This window comes from Microplitis mediator, chromosome 2, assembly GCF_029852145.1.
Source record: "Microplitis mediator isolate UGA2020A chromosome 2, iyMicMedi2.1, whole genome shotgun sequence".
NCBI lineage: Eukaryota > Metazoa > Arthropoda > Insecta > Hymenoptera > Braconidae > Microplitis > Microplitis mediator.
The window spans coordinates 12,311,710-12,334,468 of record NC_079970.1 but is presented as its reverse complement, the minus strand read 5'-3'; the positions used below and the strand labels follow the sequence as shown (position 1 = coordinate 12,334,468).

Sequence of the window (22,759 nt, the reverse complement as noted above, 5' to 3'; positions counted from 1 at the left end):
GAATATTTGTATCTCAGCTTCTATATAACTTAAAGACTCCTGCCCAACGGCATTTTTCTCAGTAGACTCTCTACTTTTGAGAAAAAAATAAATATTTGGTCTAAACTCAAATAGGGCTTAGCTGACAGCCTCTAACTAACGAACTGTTTTGGTTAAATTTTACCTATTTGTAAAACTCTAGTATACGTACAGTGTTCGAAGTTGAGGATCGACCAGCAGCTAATGTCTTCTATTGGGGTATACTTTAGTAGAATCTATGCAATTTTTACTTCATTGCTTCTATTAAATAAAGTTATAGCCATCTGAAACCAATCAAATTTTAAAAAATTGCAGTTTTCAGATGGCTAGAACTTTTTTCTCGGAACTTCGATTACCTTCAAACTTTCAGGAAAGTTGCTTTATTATGTTCCTAAAAAGCCCTGAAAATCAGGGCTAGGGAATCGAGCTTGTATTCAAGTTATGAATTTTTTAATATTGCCAAAATTGCGTTGTTGAATATAATATTTGCTGATAATTTCTTACATATCTATCGAATTATTCATATCTTATAGACAAGTGAATTATTAATATTCTCTGTTTATAGATATAGCTGCTGTCAGTAACCATTTGAGTAACGTCTCAAGTAAACATTTTACCCTCAAAAGCGCTATCGTTCTTATATTGTTTGAATTTGTTTCAAAAGTCGCGCTCGGGCTACTCTGTTACTCAATTTATCTGCTTCGTGGCGTGACTGACCAATATAACACTTATCCATTGTTTCAAGTTTTGATAGTTTAAACACTCCAAATCAAACACATAAAAATTTCTAAATACTGTAGACCTTCATACCTAGAGAACTTCAACGTAGATTGCAATGCTTTCATGAGCGTATGATAACATTGGTACCTCAGTCACGCCACGAAGCGCATAAATTGAGTAACAGAGTAGCCCAAGCGCAACTTTTGAAACAAATTCAAACAATATAAGAACGATAGCGCTTTTGAGGGTAAAATGTTTACTTGAGACGTTACTCAAATGGTTACTGACAGCAGCTATATCTATGTACAGAGAATATTAATAATTCACTTGTCTATAAGATATGAATAATTCGATAGATATGTAAGAAATTATCAGCAAATATTATATTCAACAACGCAATTTTGGAAATATTAAAAAATTCATAACTTGAATACAAGCTCGATTCCCTAGCCCCGATTTTTAGGGCTTTTTAGGAACATAATAAAGCAACTTTCCTGAAAGTTTGAAGGTAATCGAAGTTCCGAGAAAAAAGTTCTAGCCATCTGAAAACTGCAATTTTTTAAAATTTGATTGGTTTCAGATGGCTATAACTTTATTTAATAGAAGCAATGAAGTAGAAATTGCATAGATTCTACTAAAGTATACCCCAATAGAAGACATTAGCTGCTGGTCGATCCTCAACTTCGAACACTGTACGTATACTAGTGTTTTACAAATAGGTAAAATTTAACCAAAACAGTTCGTTAGTTAGAGGCTGTCAGCTAAGTTCTATTTGAGTTTAGACAAAATACTTATTTTTTTCTCAAAAGTAGAGAGTCTACTGAGAAAAATGCCGTTGGGCAGGAGTCTTTAAGTTATATAGAAGCTGAGATACAAATATTCGAAAATCAGTGAAAAATCGACTTTTTTAAAAATTCAAAAAATTCTCCAGCGGCCAGATTTGATTATATCGGGTCCAAATTTTCAGGATCTTCTTTTTTAATTGTGTACTTTTGAGGAAAAAATCGGCATCAAAATCGTTGACCTGAGCGCGCACACTTTCGTCGAGAATTAATGGATCTGCCCATATATATATATATATATATATATATATATATATATATATATATATATATATTGTGACCAGTTATTTAATCCGCCTGGAATCCGTCAGGCGAATTAATCCCCTCACAAATATTCGGCTTACCTGTTTCGGGTTCTTTAGTTGTTGAGCGCCAGGTGAGTTCCACTCACCGAAGTTTCATGCGGATCGCTGACTCAGGGCGGTGGATCGGGGTAGGGTAGGCACTTCAGGTGTCGATAAAATATGTACTCAAAATTGTATGACTCTACTAGTTCGTATATTAAAAAAAAATAAATCAATCGGTATGACCGTGAGACAACAAAAAAAACGTTTTTAATACATCAAAACTTAATACTAATGCCGTTGTCGGCTTGCCTCGATATGAACAATAACCAAGAAAACTCGGGATAAGATACGCAGTAACTTAAACTAATACAGTACCGTAACTTGACGGCAAGGTGATGTTAATTTACTTGACGTCCGCCACAGTCAGTAATTTAACGGCCGCACTCGAATTACCGTCGGAATGTTATCCGTACCATAAACAACAAGCAATTTATTACGGTTAATAATTCGGGTTAAAAAGAAATGAAACAATAAAGAATGAATAACGAGACCCGAATACGCAGTACACTTAATATAACTCCCAAAAAAAATAATGGATAAAGTACAATAATAAAAGAACCAATAATAATATAGACTAACAACAAAACATGTCGATCAGACGACTCTCGTGACACAACAGAAAATGTGACGACGCACTCTACAATTCCAAATTCTACTTGTACCAGTGGAGATAAATCGAATTGGCAGAACCCGCAAACACCTATTCCGGTGTAAAATCTAATTATTTAAAGTAGGTGAGCCAATTCGAGTTATCTCTCGAAATAAATTTTTTTTGACTCGCTCACCGGTCGATGATCTCGAAGTATTGGTGTTCCTTCTCCACGTGGTCGTTGCTCCCCAAAATGTCTAGCCGTGGTCGGCGTGAAATTCCTTACGACGTAATCGGCCTCTCCGATCACGGAATGGTGTTGATGCCCTCAAATTAATTGACGTATGGTCAATTAAAGATCTCCGCACGCGGAAATTGAAACGCCGGTGTCGGTGGCAAACGAGCGTTTCTTAACCTCACAGTCTGACCAAGAATTTAACCGATGCACGGATTGGCGTCTCTCACGGACGACCAGTAATACAAAAAATATAACAACCGTAAACTCGGCTCAATTATCCTTATAATATCTCAACTATCTTTTAATTAACTATTCACAATAACGGAATGTCTCAAATTTGTAAATCGCAAGCACGTGTATGTGGCAACCAGGTACGATCCAGAATGGCGTTGGTCGTTCCTTTTCCCTCCTCGTCAATCGTAGTTCAGGGCTCCCCCGGTTGGCGGCGCTTCGATCGCTACTAATACAGAGCTCGGTCATGCTTGGCGCTGGCAATTGCTTCCCGAATCCCTCGATGTCGGTTCAGTTTCCCAAAATAAATCACTTGTGCATGTATACCATATGTCGTATAAATCTTTGTTACGACTGTTCGTGAACATTGGCCCGTTCGTTCGGGTGTGTTAGTCGTCATACAGGCTAAATCACTAGACGATGTCAACTTCCAAAAACGTTCCGCTGGCGGACTTATTTACTCTCCGCACTTCGGGTATTGTCGGCCGTTGTCGTCGAGTCAGGTATGTGGATCGTAGCCGAATCCTCTTGGGCTCTGGTGACCAGCAAACGAGTACCTAAATTTCTAAAAACGCCACGATACCAACTTAAGCTAACTTAATTACTAAAGAACTTATTACTATTATTATTAAATATCTCGAGTCTCGGATCCTTCTCGTACCAAGCTGCCAACTGAACGAAACAAATTATCATACGCGGGAAAAGTTGCTCAAAAGTTATTCCAAGTCATGTTAAACGAACGTAGAGTACTCGACCAGGTTTCAAGAATCCATGGAATTTATTATATATTATTCCAACAGCCAGATTATTTCTATTAGGAGGTGCAAGAACCTCGGGTTTATCCTAGACTCACAGGAATACCGAGTGGAACCAACATCCAAAAAGAGATCTCAGGTAATGTCGCTCTTGAAAAGCATAGAACCTCATGAAAACTATAAAATTAGGACTATCGCTCACGTAATAAAAATTTTAGTGACCTGCTGTCCGGGTATAAATTATGGTAAATTATGTTGCAAAAGACTCGAGAGAGCAAAATGGTTGGCGCTATTAGTAAATAATAATGAATTTGAGGGATCAATAAAGCTAAATAAGATCGTTTTTGAGAATGTACTCTGGTGGAGACGTAAGATCTCGAAAGCAAGTAGTAGGATTAAGACACAAAGTTACAGCTTAGTTATTAGTTCTGATGCTTCCAGAACTGATTGGGGTGCTGAGTCACATGGGAGTGTCATACGGGTTCTGGATTCAGGAAGATTAAAAATGACATATTAATCATTTTGAGCTTCTAGCAGCCTTTTTTGCACTTAAATGTTTTGCCTCAGAGGTTCGCGACTGCGATATTTTACTCCGTATTGATAATACGACAGCAATAGCACATATTATTAAAGCTGGAGGCATTAAATATCTAGGGCTTAGCGAGCTTGGAAGGAATATCTGGCAATGGTGTGAGAGTAGGAACATTTGGGTGGTAGCTCCTTACATTCCATCAAAATTGAATGCGGAAACTGATCGAGCTTCTAGACGAGTGAACCTGGAAACTGAGTGAGAATTGTCGCAAACCGCTTTTCAGGAGGTCTTACGAGAGGATAGTCCCTTTTCAGTCGATCTTTGTGCTTCATGCATTAACAAAAAATGCTCAAAATTTTATTGCGCTACCCGGACCCAGAAACAGAGCTAATAGATGCTTTTATCTTTTTGTGGAAGAGTGAGAGGTTTATGCACTTCCACTTTTTGCCCTCACATTACCAGCCTTAAGTAAAATAATTAATGACGAAGCCTCGGGAATTCTGATTGTGCCACTTTGGCCTGCTCAAACGTGGTACCTGCTCTTTACCACTCTTTTATGTCAACCACCTCTATTTTTTAAACCAAAAATTAATTTATTGCGATCTCCTTTTAGGCAACAAAATTACCTATTAGCTCTCAAATTATTTCTAGTGGTCAGCAATTTATCAAGTAGGCTATTCTCAAGAGAGGAATTTCAAATGAAGCAGCGGAAATAATGTTAGACTCCATAAAGGAATCAACAGTGAAGCAATATGAAAGCTGCCTGAGAAAATAGTTGGTCTTTGCAGACCAAGAGAAAATAGATACCTCTAATCCTCAAAACACCGACGTCATAAAATTCTTGGTAGATAGATCTAGATCTCGCAGAACAATCTCTCGAAAGATACTTCAATATCACAGTTCGTCAAAAGTACTTTTCAGAAAAGACCAACAAGACTTAATGTGCGGAGACTTGGAACACGGAACAGGTACTCGCATATGTTGAAAGTATTGAAAATACCAATAATTTGGGGCTGAAAGAGGTGTCAGAAATACCAGCTACCCTCCTGATTCGAATCATAGAATGCAAACACTAATTTTGTTAATATTAAAAATATCACAAAATCACCCACAGGCATAAGCATAAAAATACCAGATCTTATTAAAAATTCGAGACCTGAGGAAGATCAATCAACCTTGACTACTTTTCTTTAAAGAAGGAAAACAGTTCTGTGTTACATCAATCATATTGACTTAGTTAAAGTAGACTGAAAACCTGAGATCTAACTCAGGTAAGCTTTCTATCTCAACAATAAGACCGCACAAGCCGATGAGTGCACAGAATATGTCATTGGATTAATTCACTACTAAAGAAAGCAGAAATAGATGTCGACACCTTCTTGGCATATATTATGAAGCACGCAGCAGTTCCTAAAGCCGGCGAACAGGGTTTAGATATAGATACGATCTGGACTGCAGGTTGGTCTGCTGGATCAACGGTTTTCGACTGTTTCTACAATCGGCTGATACAGGCTGCAAGTGACTATTTTGCCAATGTGATCATAAATAAAGATACATATATGTTATGTATTTAAATACAATAAAATGTCACCTGATTTTCTAAACATCTACAAGTAATCAATTATATAATTATCGAGAACGTGATGCAAGTATAATTGATCGATCAAGCAAGTCCGCTGATGTCAGGCCAAGCTTGATTGTAATTATGCGCAGCATCTCGTTCAAAGATTTACCTTCCTCCCATTCTTATTTCTGAACCCATTTTTCAATGAGCCGGGTATTCATGAGACCAGGATAACATTTTTATTACTAAACAGGGATAACACTATGAAAATATGACGCCATGACGTGTGAGCACTGCGTAGTGCAGCTCGCGGGCGGGAAAAGTTTCCAATTTAAACACTGAAAGTTGTGTCGTTGACTCAGACTTGACAGTACTATAAGTAATCAATTATATCATGGTCTTCGAACGAGTCACTGCATATAATCACGAACGAGGTTCGCCCGCCTTCGGCATGCTCACTTAATCAATCATTATTATTTGTACAGGTTTTTCTGAAATGATCGAAAACTATTTTTTTTCATTTAGTGTAAAGGATTATATTAACACACTTCATTTCATGCTCGACATACAAAAATAGAGCCTTTTAATCCGATATATAAACGATTGCTTATTTCTAATTGATAAATTTTATCTTTCTTGATCATTTTTTCTACTAAGTTTTCAATTTGTAGCATTCGGATTTGTGTATGAAAAGCCTCTGAAGAATTCTTGGTTGATTAAAGCTAGATCTTGGTCAGATATTTTCGTGAGACGAGTTTCCTCTGTAGTGAACGCTGTATCAAAATATTTTGTGTCGAGTGTATGCTCTAAAATAGGTCTGAATGGCGGCTGGAGTTGTCTTTTTTCTAATCTATCCCAATAAATACTCTGTGAAATATTAATAAGAATAACAGTTAAATTTGAATCATATTACCACACAGAAGTCTCATGTTCATTCTATTAAAATACTTGTCATTTACTTACAAGAAAAAAAGAATGGGTTTGCACTTCATGTCCAAGTGGCCTTTTATCCGCATCTTTTTCTAATAAATATGATAAAATATCAATTGCGTCTTGGCTTAAATATTTAGGTATCAACGGCCGTTCATTGCAAATACTCCAGAACAGTTCATCTTCATCGCAACCAGAAAATGGTGACTGACCCGTCAACATTTCATAGAGTAATACTCCAAAAGACCACCAGTCAACTGACTGATTATATTTGATGCCTTTGATGATCTGGAAGAAATGATCTTAGTTACAAAACAATAAAAATGCCATCTGGCAGCCAGAATGGAAAGGTAGATTCTTCGAAAATTTTCAGCACCTCCCTGACTTTTCGCTAGCTCGCGCTTAGTTTAAACGAAGGCGGCGCTTGTTCGTTTTTACTAAGGTGTAAAATGGGTTCAGTTTTTCAACCCGAGATTCTTAATCCGCGGTTCAAATATTGTTAATATACTTATGCATTCATAAAAACGAAAATATACACACGTAATAGAATAGGTATTGATGCAAACTTACACAATTCATCAATAATTCGGGATTTATAAGTTCATTAAAATTATCAAAAACGGCGCCAACAAATATTTAGAGGCTTCAAAATGAAAACTTAAATATTAAGCATAAAGATTTCTCATGGAATTGGTAGAGAATAATGATAGATTGATAAACAAATAGGTAAATAAAAGTTATAATTTATATTTATTTATTATTACAATAAATTTGAATGCGAGAGAGATTAAACAGCCATATGACATCGGTATAGAGACACATGACTTGCGCCACCACGTTCACATATATATATACATAAACTATGAAATATGAAATGGTAATATAATAATAAGTGTCTTAATTTGACATCTTAACAGCAAACATATCTGTATTCAATAAACTATACATTGCTCTTTCTTTCTTTTACTGCTGTTAATTGTGGTGTTGTTATTTATAATTTAAGTGTGATATCATTATAGTGTATAAGTGATATTAATTTAAGATACCAATTACTACAATTTGGTGTCAGAAGTGTGTGTAACCTTTGTGTTGTGTAAACTTACAAATATATAATACAAAAAAATATATATTTGTCAAAATATCGCGACGCGACGGGGAAGGCAATGAATTGAAAAGATCGTGTTTTTGATGTTATTAAAAGATACAAATGATAATAAATCGAATAAAAAATAAAAAAATAAATTCAGTGATTAGTTCAATTACTTTGGTGAAAACTTTTTTTTTTAATTTGTGCTCAAATGCGTGTGGAAATTCAAATAAATTTAGTGATGAATCAAATAAGTTTAGTGAATATTTTTTACAATATCAAAGTGCTCGTAGTAATATAAATGAATTCGGTGATTAATTTAATAAGTTTTGTGGATATATTTTATAATAGAGGATGAGGTGCGTGTAATAATTTGAATGAATTCAGTAATTAATTAATTAAGTTGTATGGAAAAATTTTTTTAATCGATATTAAAGTGCGTATTTTAGTTTACTTGTGTGATATACTACATATAAAAAACAAAATATAAATAATTAATGAATTAGTGTTGTGAAAATATTTCTATTAATTTGTGTTAAAGTACAGATATGAGTAATTGCGTGTGTGATAAAAATAAAAAATAATAGTGATCGACACAACGAACGCTGCATAATCTTATTATTTTTTAAAAAAACAGTGAAGCCGAAAGAATATTTTCTTGTTGGCATCAATTGAGGAGTTGAAGTTGAACTTCTAGACAACTTCAAATTCGGAAAGAATAAATTTGGAGAAGGGGGCAGTGTAACAAATGTGAAACTGATCTCTTTAAATATTTTAATATCTAGAAAACAAAAGCCTTCTTCTCTTGTTTTACGGATGCGTGACTAAAGTCAGTCAGTCCTAATTTGACATCTTAACAGCAAACATATTTGAATTTAATATACTATATGGGTAATTCTCAAATAACTGTGATTCTTTATGTCTAGTACTTTATTTATCATTCAACATGACTTTGTTTCATTAAAAAGTTATAACAATTTTAATGTCGATAGTATTTTACAATCGACATAGAAAGTAAGGAAATAAGTGTTTACGGATCACATACAACTTACGGAAATACACTCAAAATGTCAGTACCGTGGCATGTCCGATTCTCATTCTTTAAACTAAATGTATAAATTTCTGTTAAGATTCGTTTGGTAATGTAAAGTTTACCTTTCATAATTAACGTCTAATGCATAGTCCATTAAATTAGATCGCAATTATACTAAAATATTAATTGGTAAAAAAAAATAATCATCATTAATTTATGTCCGCAAATTTTATTCAATTTTTAAATTTAAAATATTTGCCGCCTAAACTCCATCTTTAATTCAGTTTCATGCGCACTCTATGGCAGCATTTTAAAGAAGGACTATTTGTGTAGTGTTTACATCCGTGTGTTTATTTTATAGTCTCAACATTATGATAAAAGTAATATATTTTGTTTTGAAAAAGGTAAGCCATAAAAATTACATATCAGTACCATGGTATTGAAATTTACTACCATTAAGACGATTTTTGAATTAATTATACTAAATTTTTATTTAATTTTACGTGAAAAAATAAAATTAGTTGGTAAATTACTTTAATTATCTGCAACAAAAAAGTTAGGTTAAGTATAAAATCAAATGTCAGTACCGTGGGTGTCTGTACCATGGTAAAAATAACAAATTATTTTTTAATTTATTTTTCCTCAATATTTTAATTTATTATCATATTTAGTTGTTCTAGTTTAATCAAAAATGGCTCCGATAACCCGGACAAGATTTAAAAACATACTTGGGCTCCAAAACTTGTGCAATAATAGGCTGTCTACAAAAAATAAAAAACTTGTGTCGATACAAAGAAAAAAAATTACTCAAGTTCAACAGGATGAAAAATTAAGAAAAAAAAGAAAAGCAGAAAGATTTTGAAGGTAGAAGATAAGATAAGATCCCGAAGTTCATAATAAATATTGTCAAAAAGAACGAGAGAGAAACGTACAAAGAAAACTAGAAAATAAATTAAAATCTATCGACCAATTAACAGCACGAGAAAAACGATCTCGCCGCAAAATACAAATTTGTGGCAAACATAATCTCGGCTCAAGAAGAAAAGGCTTCAAAGAAATACTCAAATCGAAAACAGCAATGAGATAGATGAGAATAATAATGACATTAATAATAATATTCCTAAACAAGCTTTAGTGAGTAAGAGAAAATAAAAAAAAATATGCGAATGTTACGTCCAGCTAAATGTTGAACGTTATATTTTATAGCTAATTTCTATTTTATTATAAAGTTGGGCCGATGACCAGATTTTATTTTTTTTTTTTATTATCATTTTTATATTTAGTGATAAGACATGACGTAGTTGTAAAATGCTTTTAAGGGATTTAGAATTTTTTGCTTTGACAGTTTTTTGAAATGCTAGAGAAAACACCCAAATGTAATCTTGATGACCCCTCGGGCAATTGTAAAGGCCCAAAGGCCAGCTGGAAACACTTTTCGTAGAAAACCAAAAATATTTATCAACAAAAGTGTACGTGGAATATATTTTTAGTTACAAATAAAAATAATCTTAATCCCTCACTTTCTCTTTGAGTACACTTTTGTCGAAACCTCTTGGCATCATCAAACAAATAGAAAAATTAAATTCTGATGACGAAATAGTCATTAAATAAAATTCAATAATTTAAAACAAATGAAAAATATTGAAATAAACAATTTAATAGAATAAATAACAATCCAATAAATAATTTTTTTTTAAAAACGTAATACTTCTTAAAATAAAAAGTATTCAAATAAACCATTTAAAAGAATAAATAACAATCCAATAAATAATTTTTAAAACGTAATATTCAAATAATGAAATTCTCCAAGAATAATTAATAACCAAATAAATAATTTCTAAAACGTAATATTTCTTAGATTCAAATATTAAAAGAATAACTAATAATTAAATAAATAATTTTTGAACGTAATACTATAATAATTTTTAAATATTGTAAATTAGAGTCGGCTGAGTAGCCACCTAATAATATTTTTCTTTTTATTGTAATCGTAATAATTTTTACTTCTTAATATTATAAATAAAGTCGCCTGCTAGCCACCTATTTTAAATTTAAATTAGGATTTGATTGACTAACAAAAATAGTAGAAAACTTATAACAACAAATAAATATTATAGGCTCAACGCCAATCAAAAAAATATAATGTTAACTAAAATTAATATTTTAAATTAACAAATCATCATTACAAAGTATAATAAATAAATTTAAACAATAAGTATAAATAAATTTAAATATTTAGATTTAAAATGTATCGTTATAAGTAAAATATGGTACATGTGGGTGTATGTGTGGGTGTCTTTTCCACTTCCCTAACGAAAAATCTTAGAGAAAGGGGAAGGACCCAAGGGAACTGCGTCCCGATTGGACACAGATTTCCCCCAAACAACAGACCGAATAGGACCCAATGGAAAATTATAAAAAGTTTTGTCGCACATCAATCACTTTTTGTTTCATCAGTTCGGGTCAAACAGTTTAGTTTTATACAAGTGTTCTCACACTTAGATTTTATTTACGCTAGTTCCGTACTAGTTCAGTTTATACAAGTGTTCTCACACTTAGATTTATTATACGCTAGTTCCGTACTAGTTCAGTTTTATGCAGTGTTCTCACGCTTTCACACTAGTTCTGTACTAGTTATATTATACAAGTGTCCGCACACTTACATTATTGAGGGTTTCATTAAAATTAGTGGTTTTATAAGTTTGAATTTAACTGTTAAACTAAATTTTTAGCGAAAGTAATACCTAGAGTCAGTGAAAATTACGATCAGACAAACATCAAGTTGCCGCGACAACAGGTACCGTAAATTTAAATAATAATATAAGACAATTGAATTTCCAACTCACCGATAACTCGTGACACAAACAAAAGAGATAATTTTCACGTTTAAAATTACTGGTTTTCACCGATTATAAATTAAAATCCTAATAGTAGTATTTCATTGTAAAATTCAAATTATACGAGTAAGTGTAGGCGGCTCGCCACCTTATGTCCTCTCTATAATTCCGAATTAATAATCATTTTTCTATTTATACAATTAGTGTCGGCTGGTTAGCCACATAATTATAATTTTAATCTCGAATATTGTTTTCATATTGTTGAAATATTTTTAAAATATATAGTAATTTAATTTGTACATCAAACATCTTTTATTTGAACAAACCTCCCAGGTAATTACACTCAGTGTGATCCCGGTCTATTGGTCGAAAGACTAGGGCCGAAAAAAAAAATAATAATAATATTAATTTGTCCAAAATATTACGGTATAAGCTACCATATTGGACATAACACGAAAGTGTTATAGAGATTATGAAAAATTGAAAAAAAACAAATAATCAGTTAAGGAAAAAAGTTGGCGGTCTTCAAAATCAAATGCATAGGTTATCAATAAAAAAAGCCGTCTTCTTTTTCTTCCCCAAAGTCAACTGTTGATAGATTTTTAAAAGAAAAACGTGTTGATGATGAAGTAAAAAAAAAAATTAATTTTTGAAATGAAGGGATTACGGCTTTCCTGATCTTGTTAATTGACTTTTATTTATTTAATTCGTGGGTAACGTTTCGTTAACTTTTTTAACATCTTCAGACCCTTATATTACTAAATAATAAATACAATAAATTTTATAAAAATTTTTTAACATTGTCAATATAGTAATTAAAACAATTTTTAAATAAATGTAAATTATAATAATGTTTTTACAATTAGTAATTAATAGTATGAATTTTTTAACTTACAAATAGTGTAGAAGTCAATTATTATTTAGTCTGTATGTAATTTATATTTGCACGTGTTGATTTTAGAGGTTATAATTGTAAATATGTATATATTGCTGTGTATTTTTGTTTTCTTTTAATTGTAATTGTAATTCTAATTACTAATTGTAAAATCATTATTATAATTTACATTTATTTAAAAATTGTTTTAATTACTATATTGACAATGTTAAAAAATTTTTATAAAATTTATTGTATTTATTATTTAGTAATATAAGGGTCTGAAGATGTTAACAAAGTTAACGAAACGTTACCCACGAATTAAATAAATAAAAGTCAATTAACAAGATCAGGAAAGCCGTAATCCCTTCATTTCAAAAATTCACCAACACTGATCGTTTCATAAATTCACCAACAAAAAAAATTAATATTTCATGAAGTTGTTGGACAACAATTAAGACGTTCGTATAAATGCAGTCGAGGCAAGAAGTTGAAACAGACATTGAGTCGCTTAATTAGTAATAACATCATCAAAAAGTATCGACAGTTATCACGTGTCAGGAAAAATATTATTCCTTCTGTCTCATCAAGAATTCTTCAAAGTCATGATTATTTAAAATATACAAAAAATCAAAGAGCAGGTAAAACATTTATTCAATCACAATTAGAAAAATTTTTCGAAGATAATAGCCAAATCGATCCTGGGAAGAAAGGTTTTGTTAAGTTGAATGGTGAAAACGTTGCGAAACGATACACGAATTGCAATATAATTGATGTGCACGTTAAGTTCTGTGCCCAAAGTTCTTATCGTGTGCCATATTCTACATTTGCTAAATACCGTCCTCCTTATTGAGTTATGCTATAAATAACACTACGCAATACATGTGCGTGTATTACCCATGAGAATTTTTCTCTGTTGGTCAGCGCTCTTCACCACACGAAGATAATCACAGAAAATACTCCAGAAAAAATAATTAAGAGGTTAGTCTGTGATAATAGTTCAGAAAAATGTCTTTCCCGAAGCTGTGATTCTTGTAAGCATAGAGAAATCGAAATTACGAAATCAAAAGTCAAATGCATTTCATGAAATGGGTATTATCTTCAGAAAACAGAATCAGCGAAAAAACAAAGAACTCAATTACGATCAAAATAACAACTAAGAATAAGATGACATGTACCATAGGAGAGGCCATAAAATTAATTGTAAAGGGGTGAAATTTATATCTTTTAAATTTAAATTCAAATTCGATTCGCGCCAAAACGATAGCGACCTTATCCTACAACAACGGCCAATAATCAAACAATCTACTCATCGCTGGGGTCACTGCTGTCGAGTTTTGGGGCAGTTTTGTTTTGTAGACGTTGCCCAACCTGCGAGGGAGGGGTACGAGGCTCGGTAATTTTCGAGAGACGTTCTCTTGGTTTTTGGCGTTCATCAGAGACGGACGCACTTCCCGAACTGATACATATACATACTATAAAATTTCTACATTCAACATCCAGTGTAAATTTATTCATACACACGCCATTTGCCAAGAGCTTATAAGCCCACTGGTGAGTGGAAGCTTATTTTGATTATTATAAATTACTGTGGATTATTGGAGGATTGGGTTTTGGAAGTGGAATTGGGACCTGGTGACGGAGGATTGGGTTCGAGGAGGCTAGAGGACCGGAGAAATTTACTGGAGTCTTGTTGGAGAGATCGGCGGAGTCCACGGAATAGTTGGAGTAAGAGTGTTGAAGTGAGTGGAGTTTTCTTTGAATAAAATTGTTAGGAGAGTCATTGTAAAATTGTTAAAATAGAGTCATTATAAAATTTTTAATAGAGTCATTGTGAAATTTAGTTAAAATAGAGTCACTTATAATATTATAATATTAGAGTCAGTATAAATCTTTTCAAAGTCAATTGTCGAGTCAAATTCATCATTCGTTCTAATTTATTGTTCACCTGTCATTTATAAATTTTTGTAAGACGACCCGTCTTGAATAAATGCCAGACTCATTAATTTTATAAAATCTACATATAAATTATTTCTAAACATTTCCCTTTACAAGTATAAGCTTCAGCAAATTTTCTCTTTCTTAAACTTTATTTCACTGCGTGGTCCAGTCAGGGTTTACCCTCACCTGGAGATACTGAGACGGTCAGACAGGCTCGCAGAACGCCTCAAGTTTTGCATATGTGTGGGACACTTATTATATTGCGACCACAATTTAAACCAATATAGTAAGCACACCCATTACATAATGAAACAGGAAATAATTTCATTTATGGCTCATGAATTCAGAAATTTTCACCTAAACCTATTCACGAAAACGTTGTTAAATAACTTGAATGAAGATGAATTCGTTGTTCTTATCGACTTTAGTGGAAACTATTCATGTAAATGCGGAATCGAGGTCCACTCTGTTCATTTTGTTGCCAGTAGAACCTAATGTGCGTTGCACACTGGAATGCTTTATGGCAAAAAATTTTCTCAGGGATTTGCTACTCTCTCTCAATCATTACGACATGATCCTGCTGCGATTACTGCCCATTTAAGACAAGTTCTGAACTATTTCCTCTCACGGATTTCATGCATAAAAAAAATACATATAATGAGTGATGACGACGACTCCGTATCGGAATCGTTAAATGTTTTACATTATTCCCCAGTATTTCCCGCTTTGTTATCCTCAAATTGAATTTATATCGTACAATTTTAGTGAAGTGAGACACGGGAAAAGCGCAGCTCATTGCATTGGAGGCACTCATAAACGATTAGCTGATGATAAAGTGAAATTGGGTAACGACATATCAACTTTTGACATGTTGGTATCAACTTTGCGTTGCTCCGTCAAAAAAATTCATATTGACGTTGCAACTACCCCACAAGTCGAAACTGTTGATACCTTACTGCCGGAAAAATTTTTTCCGTTTATTAGCACAATGAAAATGCACCAATACACTTGGAGTAAGAAAAACCCTGAATTAATATTATTTAACTCTTTAAGTTGTCTTGATTGTCTACCTGGTACAATATGTAAGCATTTCTCGATGGGTCGAATAAATTACGGTGATAATCTATTGCCATTAGTTTCTCCAAAAGTACACAGTAATAAAATGTTGAAAAGATCTTAGAAAGACACCGAAGTCAGTAGTGAAATTGAAAAACCAAAAACAACTCCGAATGTAACCCTTCGGCGGAGTTGACGAATTAAAAAATAATTTACCATATAGCGTGATGAAATACTTTAAGTCTTAATTTAATTTATTTATATTTAATTGAATACTTGATAATATTTAATTATAAAAAAGATTTGTATTATTGTCCAGTCAGTTTATTCGTAAGCGTAGTGGGGCGAAATTAATAAATGGATTTTTTTTATTGATTATACGTAAAAAATTCCGTAAATCACGAGAATAATAATAAAAAAGCTCAATTCGGCCGGGTTTTTAAAATAAATAATAAAATAACAAAAGGGATGCCGAGACACCGTGTATTTTTATTAAAAAACTTTTATCTACACTAATGCAAAAAATTAAAGGAGCAGAAAAATTTTATAAATTTTTTAGTGATTTTTGGAAGGCTGTAACTTGGTGAAAAAAAATCGTATCGAAAATGTAAAAAAAGCATTTTATAGCTTGAAATCTCTAGTTTAGGTGTATTTTTTTCAAAATTTTTTAAAAGCTCCGATTATTGCGCAAACATGAGAAATACCGCGAGCCAAAAAATTTATAAATTTTTTTTTTTTTTTACGAAGAGATCACGGACCGCGAAAAAATTCTTCCAACTAAACAAATGCATACATCGTTTAGCAAATTTATTTAGCTTCAATTTGGTTTTTTTTTAACCTCGTAGGACGATTTGTCGCAGAGATATCAGCCTTCAAACAGAAAATGATCCTTTTGGCTTTGATCTTCGATATTTCGGGTACCAATGATCGCACAGAAAGTTGAAGGGCGGCGTTGAAAACTTGAATAAATTCCCTACGAGACCCTGTCATCATTTTTTGAAAAAAAAATTTTTTTTCATTTTTTACATCCATTAGAAGTAAGCACAAAAAAATGATATTTTTTGGTTTTTTAGTAAATCAACCGCTACTCTGGAAATATCGATAAAGAAAAAAATGTTGCCAGGGACTTTTTTAGCTTAATGTACTCCCAAGACCCCTGTAAATTTTTAAATTGATCTATCGAACCGTTTTTTGGGAATCATCGATCAAAGCTTAGCTAAACAATTAAAGGAGCAAGTTTTGTTCCTTTAATTGTGTAATCATAATCAAAATTAAAAAATTATTTTTTTTTGGACTTTTCTCAAATTTTTGCGTTGGTAACTCAGCAAATGCAAGGAAAGGACAAAAAAAATAAAAAATTTCCAAAAAATGTCAAAAAAAAAAATTTAGAACACAAAAAACAAGTTTCAAGTTTTTTTTTCTTCGATTTTTTTTGACATTTTTCGGAAATTATTTATTTTTTTTTTGTCATCAAGGAAATGACAAAAAAAAACAAATTTTTTTATTTTGATTATAATTACACAATTAAAGGAACAAAACTTGCTCCTTCAATTGTTTAGCTAAACTTTGATCGATGATTCCCAAAAAACGGTTCGATAGATCAATTTAAAAATTTACAGGAGTCTTGGGAGTACATTAAGCTAAAAAAGTCCCTGGCAACATTATTTTCTTTATCGATATTTCCAGAGTAGCGGTTGATTTACTAAAAAACCAAAAAAAGTCATTTTTTTACTTTCTTCTAATGGATGTTAAAAATGAAAAAATTTTTTTTTTAAAAAAATGACAGGATCTTGTAGGGAATTTATTCAAGTTTTCAACGCCGCCCTTCAACTTTCTGTGCGATCATTGGTACCTGAAATATCGAAGATCAAAGCCAAAAGGATCATTTTCTGTTTGAAGGCTGATATCTCTGCGACAAATCGTCCTACGAGGTTAAAAAAAAACCAAATTGAAGCTGAATAAATTTGCTAAACGATGTATGCATTTGTTTAGTCGGAAGAATTTTTCCGCGGTCCGTGATCTCTTCGAAAAAAAAAAAAAAAATTTATAAATTTTTTGGCTCGCGGTATTTCTCATGTTTGCGCAATAATCGGAGCTTTTAAAAAATTTTGAAAAAAACACCTAAACTAGAGATTTCAAGCTATAAAATGCTTTTTTTACATTTTCGATACGATTTTTTTTCACCAAGTTACAGCTTTCCAAAAATCACTAAAAAATTTATAAAATTTTTCTGCTCCTTCAATTTTTTGCATTAGTGTATTAATGTAAAGTCCTATGATGACTCCCTAGCAGACCTGAGTTACCGTAAATTCACGGTATTTTTACCGTAAATCTACCGTAGAATACCGTAAAATTCGAGTCGATTTACCGTAAATTACGGTAAATCCACCGTAAATTACGGTAAATCCACCGTAATTTACGGTAAATCGGTACTTTACGGTGGATTACCGTAAATTACGGCGGGTATACCGTAAATTTAACGTCGAATACGATAAATCTACCGTAAAAGAATTCGGGTGGATTACCGAATTACCGTAATTTACGGTAGATTACCGTATTTCCGTATTTTACGGTAAATTACGGTAAAACCACCGTAAATTACGGTAAATCCACCGTAATTTACGGTAAATCGGTATTTTACGGTGGATTACCGTAATTTACGGTGGGTTTACCGTAATTTACCGTAATTTGGGTCCGTTAGGGCTGGTATTAAATAAGAGGGTGATAAATTCTGAATAAGAATAGTCAGAAATCAATCTCCCAGGGTTTATTATGTTCGCGCAAAAAATTAATTAAGAAAACAAAATAATTAGTTGTTTTCTTGCGCGCGCCCTCTAGCTTAGTTTTTGCAGCTTTGTTACCGACAGCGTGACGAAATAAAAATAACTAATTATTTTGTTTTTTTAATTAATTTTTTTCGCAAACATTATAAACACCGGGAGATTGGTTTTTGACTATTCTTATTCAGAATTTAACACTCTTTATTTAATACCAGTCATCATAGGACTTTACATCAATAGATAAAAGTTTTTTAATGAAAATACACGATGCCTCGGCATCCTTATTGTTATTTTACTATTTATTTTAAAAACCCGGCCGAATTGAGCTTTTTTATTATTATTTCCGTGATCTACGGAATTTTTTACGTACAATCGAAAAAAAATAATCTGTCTATCGGTTAACCCTACAGGCCAGCCCCAAAACTTCCCGCTGTTTTCGAGCTTCTCGAACTTATAGAGCTAGAAAATATTGTTGTAGATACATTTCCGAGCTCGAAAATACTTTTGTATACCATTGTTTTCGAAAAAACCGCTTTTCAGCATTTCTTTCTTCCACGATATCTTACGAACGAATTAACCGATTCTAATGGTTGAGGCGGCAATTGACGTATTCTATCGAGTTCTAGAGTTGATTAGATTTTGTAATTTTTTAGTTCAGTTGTTTCAAAGATATTCGCAAAAAACCGTTTTTTTACCATTTCTTTCTCCCGCGATAAATCTCGAGTGAATTATCCTATTGAGATGGCTAAGGCGGCAATCGACGCGTTTTATTGAGTTCTAGAGCTGATTAGATTTTAAAGTTGATCCTATAAGTCGTTTCTGAGAAATCAATAAAAAACTTAAAAAAAAAAATTTTTTTTTCGTAAATCGCCAATATTTTCGAGTCTACTTGATCAAATGATTTAAATTTCCAGAAAAGTTGATGGCCAATAAGCTCTTTCGATTGCCGCCTTAACCATCGAAATCGGTTCATTAGTTAAAAAGTTATAGACCGGTCACAAACATACATACACACCCACACATACACACACAGACATACATACAGACACTCGGACATCATTCTGGAAATAGTCAGAATAGCTTTCTAGGACCTCAAAACGTCGACATCTGGTAAAATTTCTATTTTCACGAATCGATTTGAAAACAATAACTTCCCAATTTTTAGAAAATCGTCGAATTTATCAGCGGGAAGTTAAAAATCCATTCATTGATTTCCCCCCGCAACGCTTAAGAGTAAACTGACTGGATTAAATTGGTTTTTAGATTCATTATTTTTGAAAACTGCAGTAGATTTCATTTATTAACTTATTTTAAATTTAGTTTTATTTTAATGATGCCAAACAAAAATTTTACTCTAATTTCATAATTAACAAATTTTAAAGATTGTTAGAATAAAAAAAAAATCTTAAAAATGTTTTTGGATTATTATGAAAGTGTAATGAGTTTTAATTCATTCTGCTATTTTAAGATTTTGAAAAGGCTTACGTAAGTAATTTGAATATTTAATTTATATGTCAGTACCGTGGAAATGATGTCAGTACCGTGGCATTGGAAAATTCCATTTTTGTCATAGTTTTTGTTGTGATGTAGTTGTAGCAAAACTACATTACAGGCTTAATTTTGTGGATCATTAGAAAACAGTAATACCCAAAACATAGGGTTTGAAGCATTTTTAATTTTGAAAAAATTTAAGTTAAAAACTTCACAGTTATCTGAGAATCACCCATATATTGCTCTCGCTTTCTTTTACTGCTGTTAATTGTGGTGTTTTTATTTATGAATTGAGTGTGTTATCATTGTAGTATATAAGTGATATAATTTATAAGTTAAAATACTACAATATATATATATATATATATTAGACTGGGCCAAAAAAATCGACTATTTATTTTTTAACGATACTGTGTAAATATTATCCTACCAAAAACAGATTCTCTGTACAAAATCGCGCCAAGTACACGTTTAAAATTTCTTACAATTAAAAAAAGATTTTTTTTACAATAAAAATGAATCAAATCGAAAAAATACCAAGTACCTAAGACAATTTGAAATCATAAACTACAATTTCATAGAATTGAAAAAAAAATTAAAAAAAAAAAATTTCAATGTACTTGGTGTGCGTTACTAAATTTATTCAAGCAAAATAAATTTCTAGAATTGATTTCGCATATTAATTATTTTCTAATAAAATTGAATGATATTTTTTTTTTCAGTTTATAGGCACACCAAGTACATTAAAATTTTTTTTTTTAATTTTTTTTTTCAATTCTATGAAATCGTAGTTGATGATTTCGAATTGTCTTAGGTACTTGGTATTTTTTCGATTTGATTCATTTTCTTTGTAAAAAAAATCTTTTTTTAATTGTAAAAAATTTTAAACGTGTACTTGGTGCGATTTTATACAGAGAATCTGTTTTTGGTAGGATTTGTCTTTTTTTGTCGTGTTGATTGTTAATGATTTTAATAATATACACTATTAGAAGTCGATTTATAGTTTAAGACACGTGAGACTATATTGTTTATAGTATTATTTTGTAGAAACAATAAAATTGTTTGGTAACAATTGTAGTAGTTTTATACTGCTAAATATTATAGCCTGATTGGTCAATTTTTATAAGACAAAGAGCTGCAGTTGCTTAACGACAGTTTCCTTTAAAGTTAATGTCAAATATATACGGTAACGTCGGACTTTTCTGTTAGTAATTTAAAACATCAAATGGCTTAGTAGTTTTACCTCCCAGCATCTTGTAGCTATTACAACTAGCATATGGTGCTAACTACTTATCCTCCCTCCCCTGTGACCCAATGGAATGCTTTTTTTCAGAATCTCAATGGATAATCTATATATATATATATATATATATATATATATATATATATATATATAATCGTGATGAAAATAACGATAAACAATATTTTAGGAACATGAAGTACTTATTTATTCATGAACAGTAATCAAAATTATAAAATTACATAAAATAATCTAATCACATAATTTATATACATATGTGAACAAAGAGTACGTATTAATATGTTTCAAACTAAAATCCTAATATTTGTCGTACGTAGGTAATTGGGCTCACTTTTCCATCGTTATACTGAAATTTGAAATGCAAACACAAGAACTCGATTTCCAACTGTTATTATTATTTTTTAACCAAGCATCTATCTAGTTGCTGAGTTACTTGATTATTTTTTTCTACTTTTTTTGTAGGAATAATATGTAAGCATTTTTAGCATTAGTGGGCCATCGAACTGATTGCACATTCGTATCATCTATTTTGACCCATTTTGAAGTATCCTTAATCATAGCAACATAATGAGTGCAATTATTATTTTCTTTAGGATAAAATATTGCACTCACGACATTATATGTCTTATTACACAAAGATATTTTGGCCTGTGGTACTGACCTTATACATCCTTTCTTCTGAACCAGAGTGTTATTTTTTACTAATGATAAATCTATAACGAATACCGTTTTAAATCTCGCGACGGAGACGCGAATTATGCCAGTACCGTATGCGGTCACCCACGTGTAAAACAAAAAAAAATCATAAATTCAAAAGTCCGGAAAAAGAAAGTTATAATAAATATTGTTTCAATTAATTTTTAAATTAATAAATAAATAATAAGGTTATTAAATTGCAAATAATAAATAAAGGTGTGCCTGGACCAGCCCCTCAGGCTGGGTTAGTGCACGTAGGCGCCAGACCGTTTCTCCAGAACGGACAAAATATTTTATCAGGGGAAAATTTGCGAGGGAAAATCCGAGCGAGTATAGCCAGTAACAAGGCAGATAAATCGAATGAAATAATAAAAAAAGAAATAATCAGGAAAAGAGAATAATAAGCACAGTTGAATATATATAAAATAATAAAATAAATTAAATATAGCAGGAAAAAAGACCCAGGAAAATAAATACAGAGTATTTCCCCGAGAATTGTTGGATCCAATTATTTATATAAATTTATCAATAATCCTTGATACAATATTTCACTTATTTTACCAAACTATAATCGTTAATAAACCCCTGGGGGTCGACTCTATACAATGGAAAAAAAATTCCAAACTAAAATCCAATATTTGAATCAATAATATAAATATATTATAATATATTATTTAAACAAAATAAATAATCCACCAGGATTGATTAATATCGATAAAAATAATCACAACTTCAAACCTTGGATTACCCCTTTACACCTTATAAGGGGAGAAAGATACGGTGTACACTCACTCTCAATATAAATTCCCAAAAATCATTACATAAATTATTTTAAATAAATAATTATCCCTCTGTCTGTAATTATTTATAAATAAAAAAAATATAATATAAATTACTTGTCCACTGGGGTACACAAAGACTGCAAGTTATGCACAGA

The 22,759-nt window shown here is 31.8% G+C and overlaps 1 protein-coding gene across 1 annotated transcript in view; it reads right to left on the bottom strand.

The window, feature by feature from the left end:
• Positions 1–6,340: 6,340 nt before the first annotated feature.
• The window catches only part of LOC130663028 (dual specificity protein kinase splB-like), a 528,032-nt gene continuing 511,613 nt past the window's right edge, over positions 6,341–22,759 (bottom strand). The window contains exons 5-6 of the mRNA XM_057462062.1: positions 6,800–7,054; positions 6,341–6,703 (exon numbers count right to left, since the gene is read on the bottom strand). Coding sequence (XP_057318045.1) covers positions 6,497–6,703; positions 6,800–7,054 — 462 coding nt within the window. The 3' untranslated portion in view covers positions 6,341–6,496. The remainder of the gene's footprint in view (positions 6,704–6,799; positions 7,055–22,759) is intronic.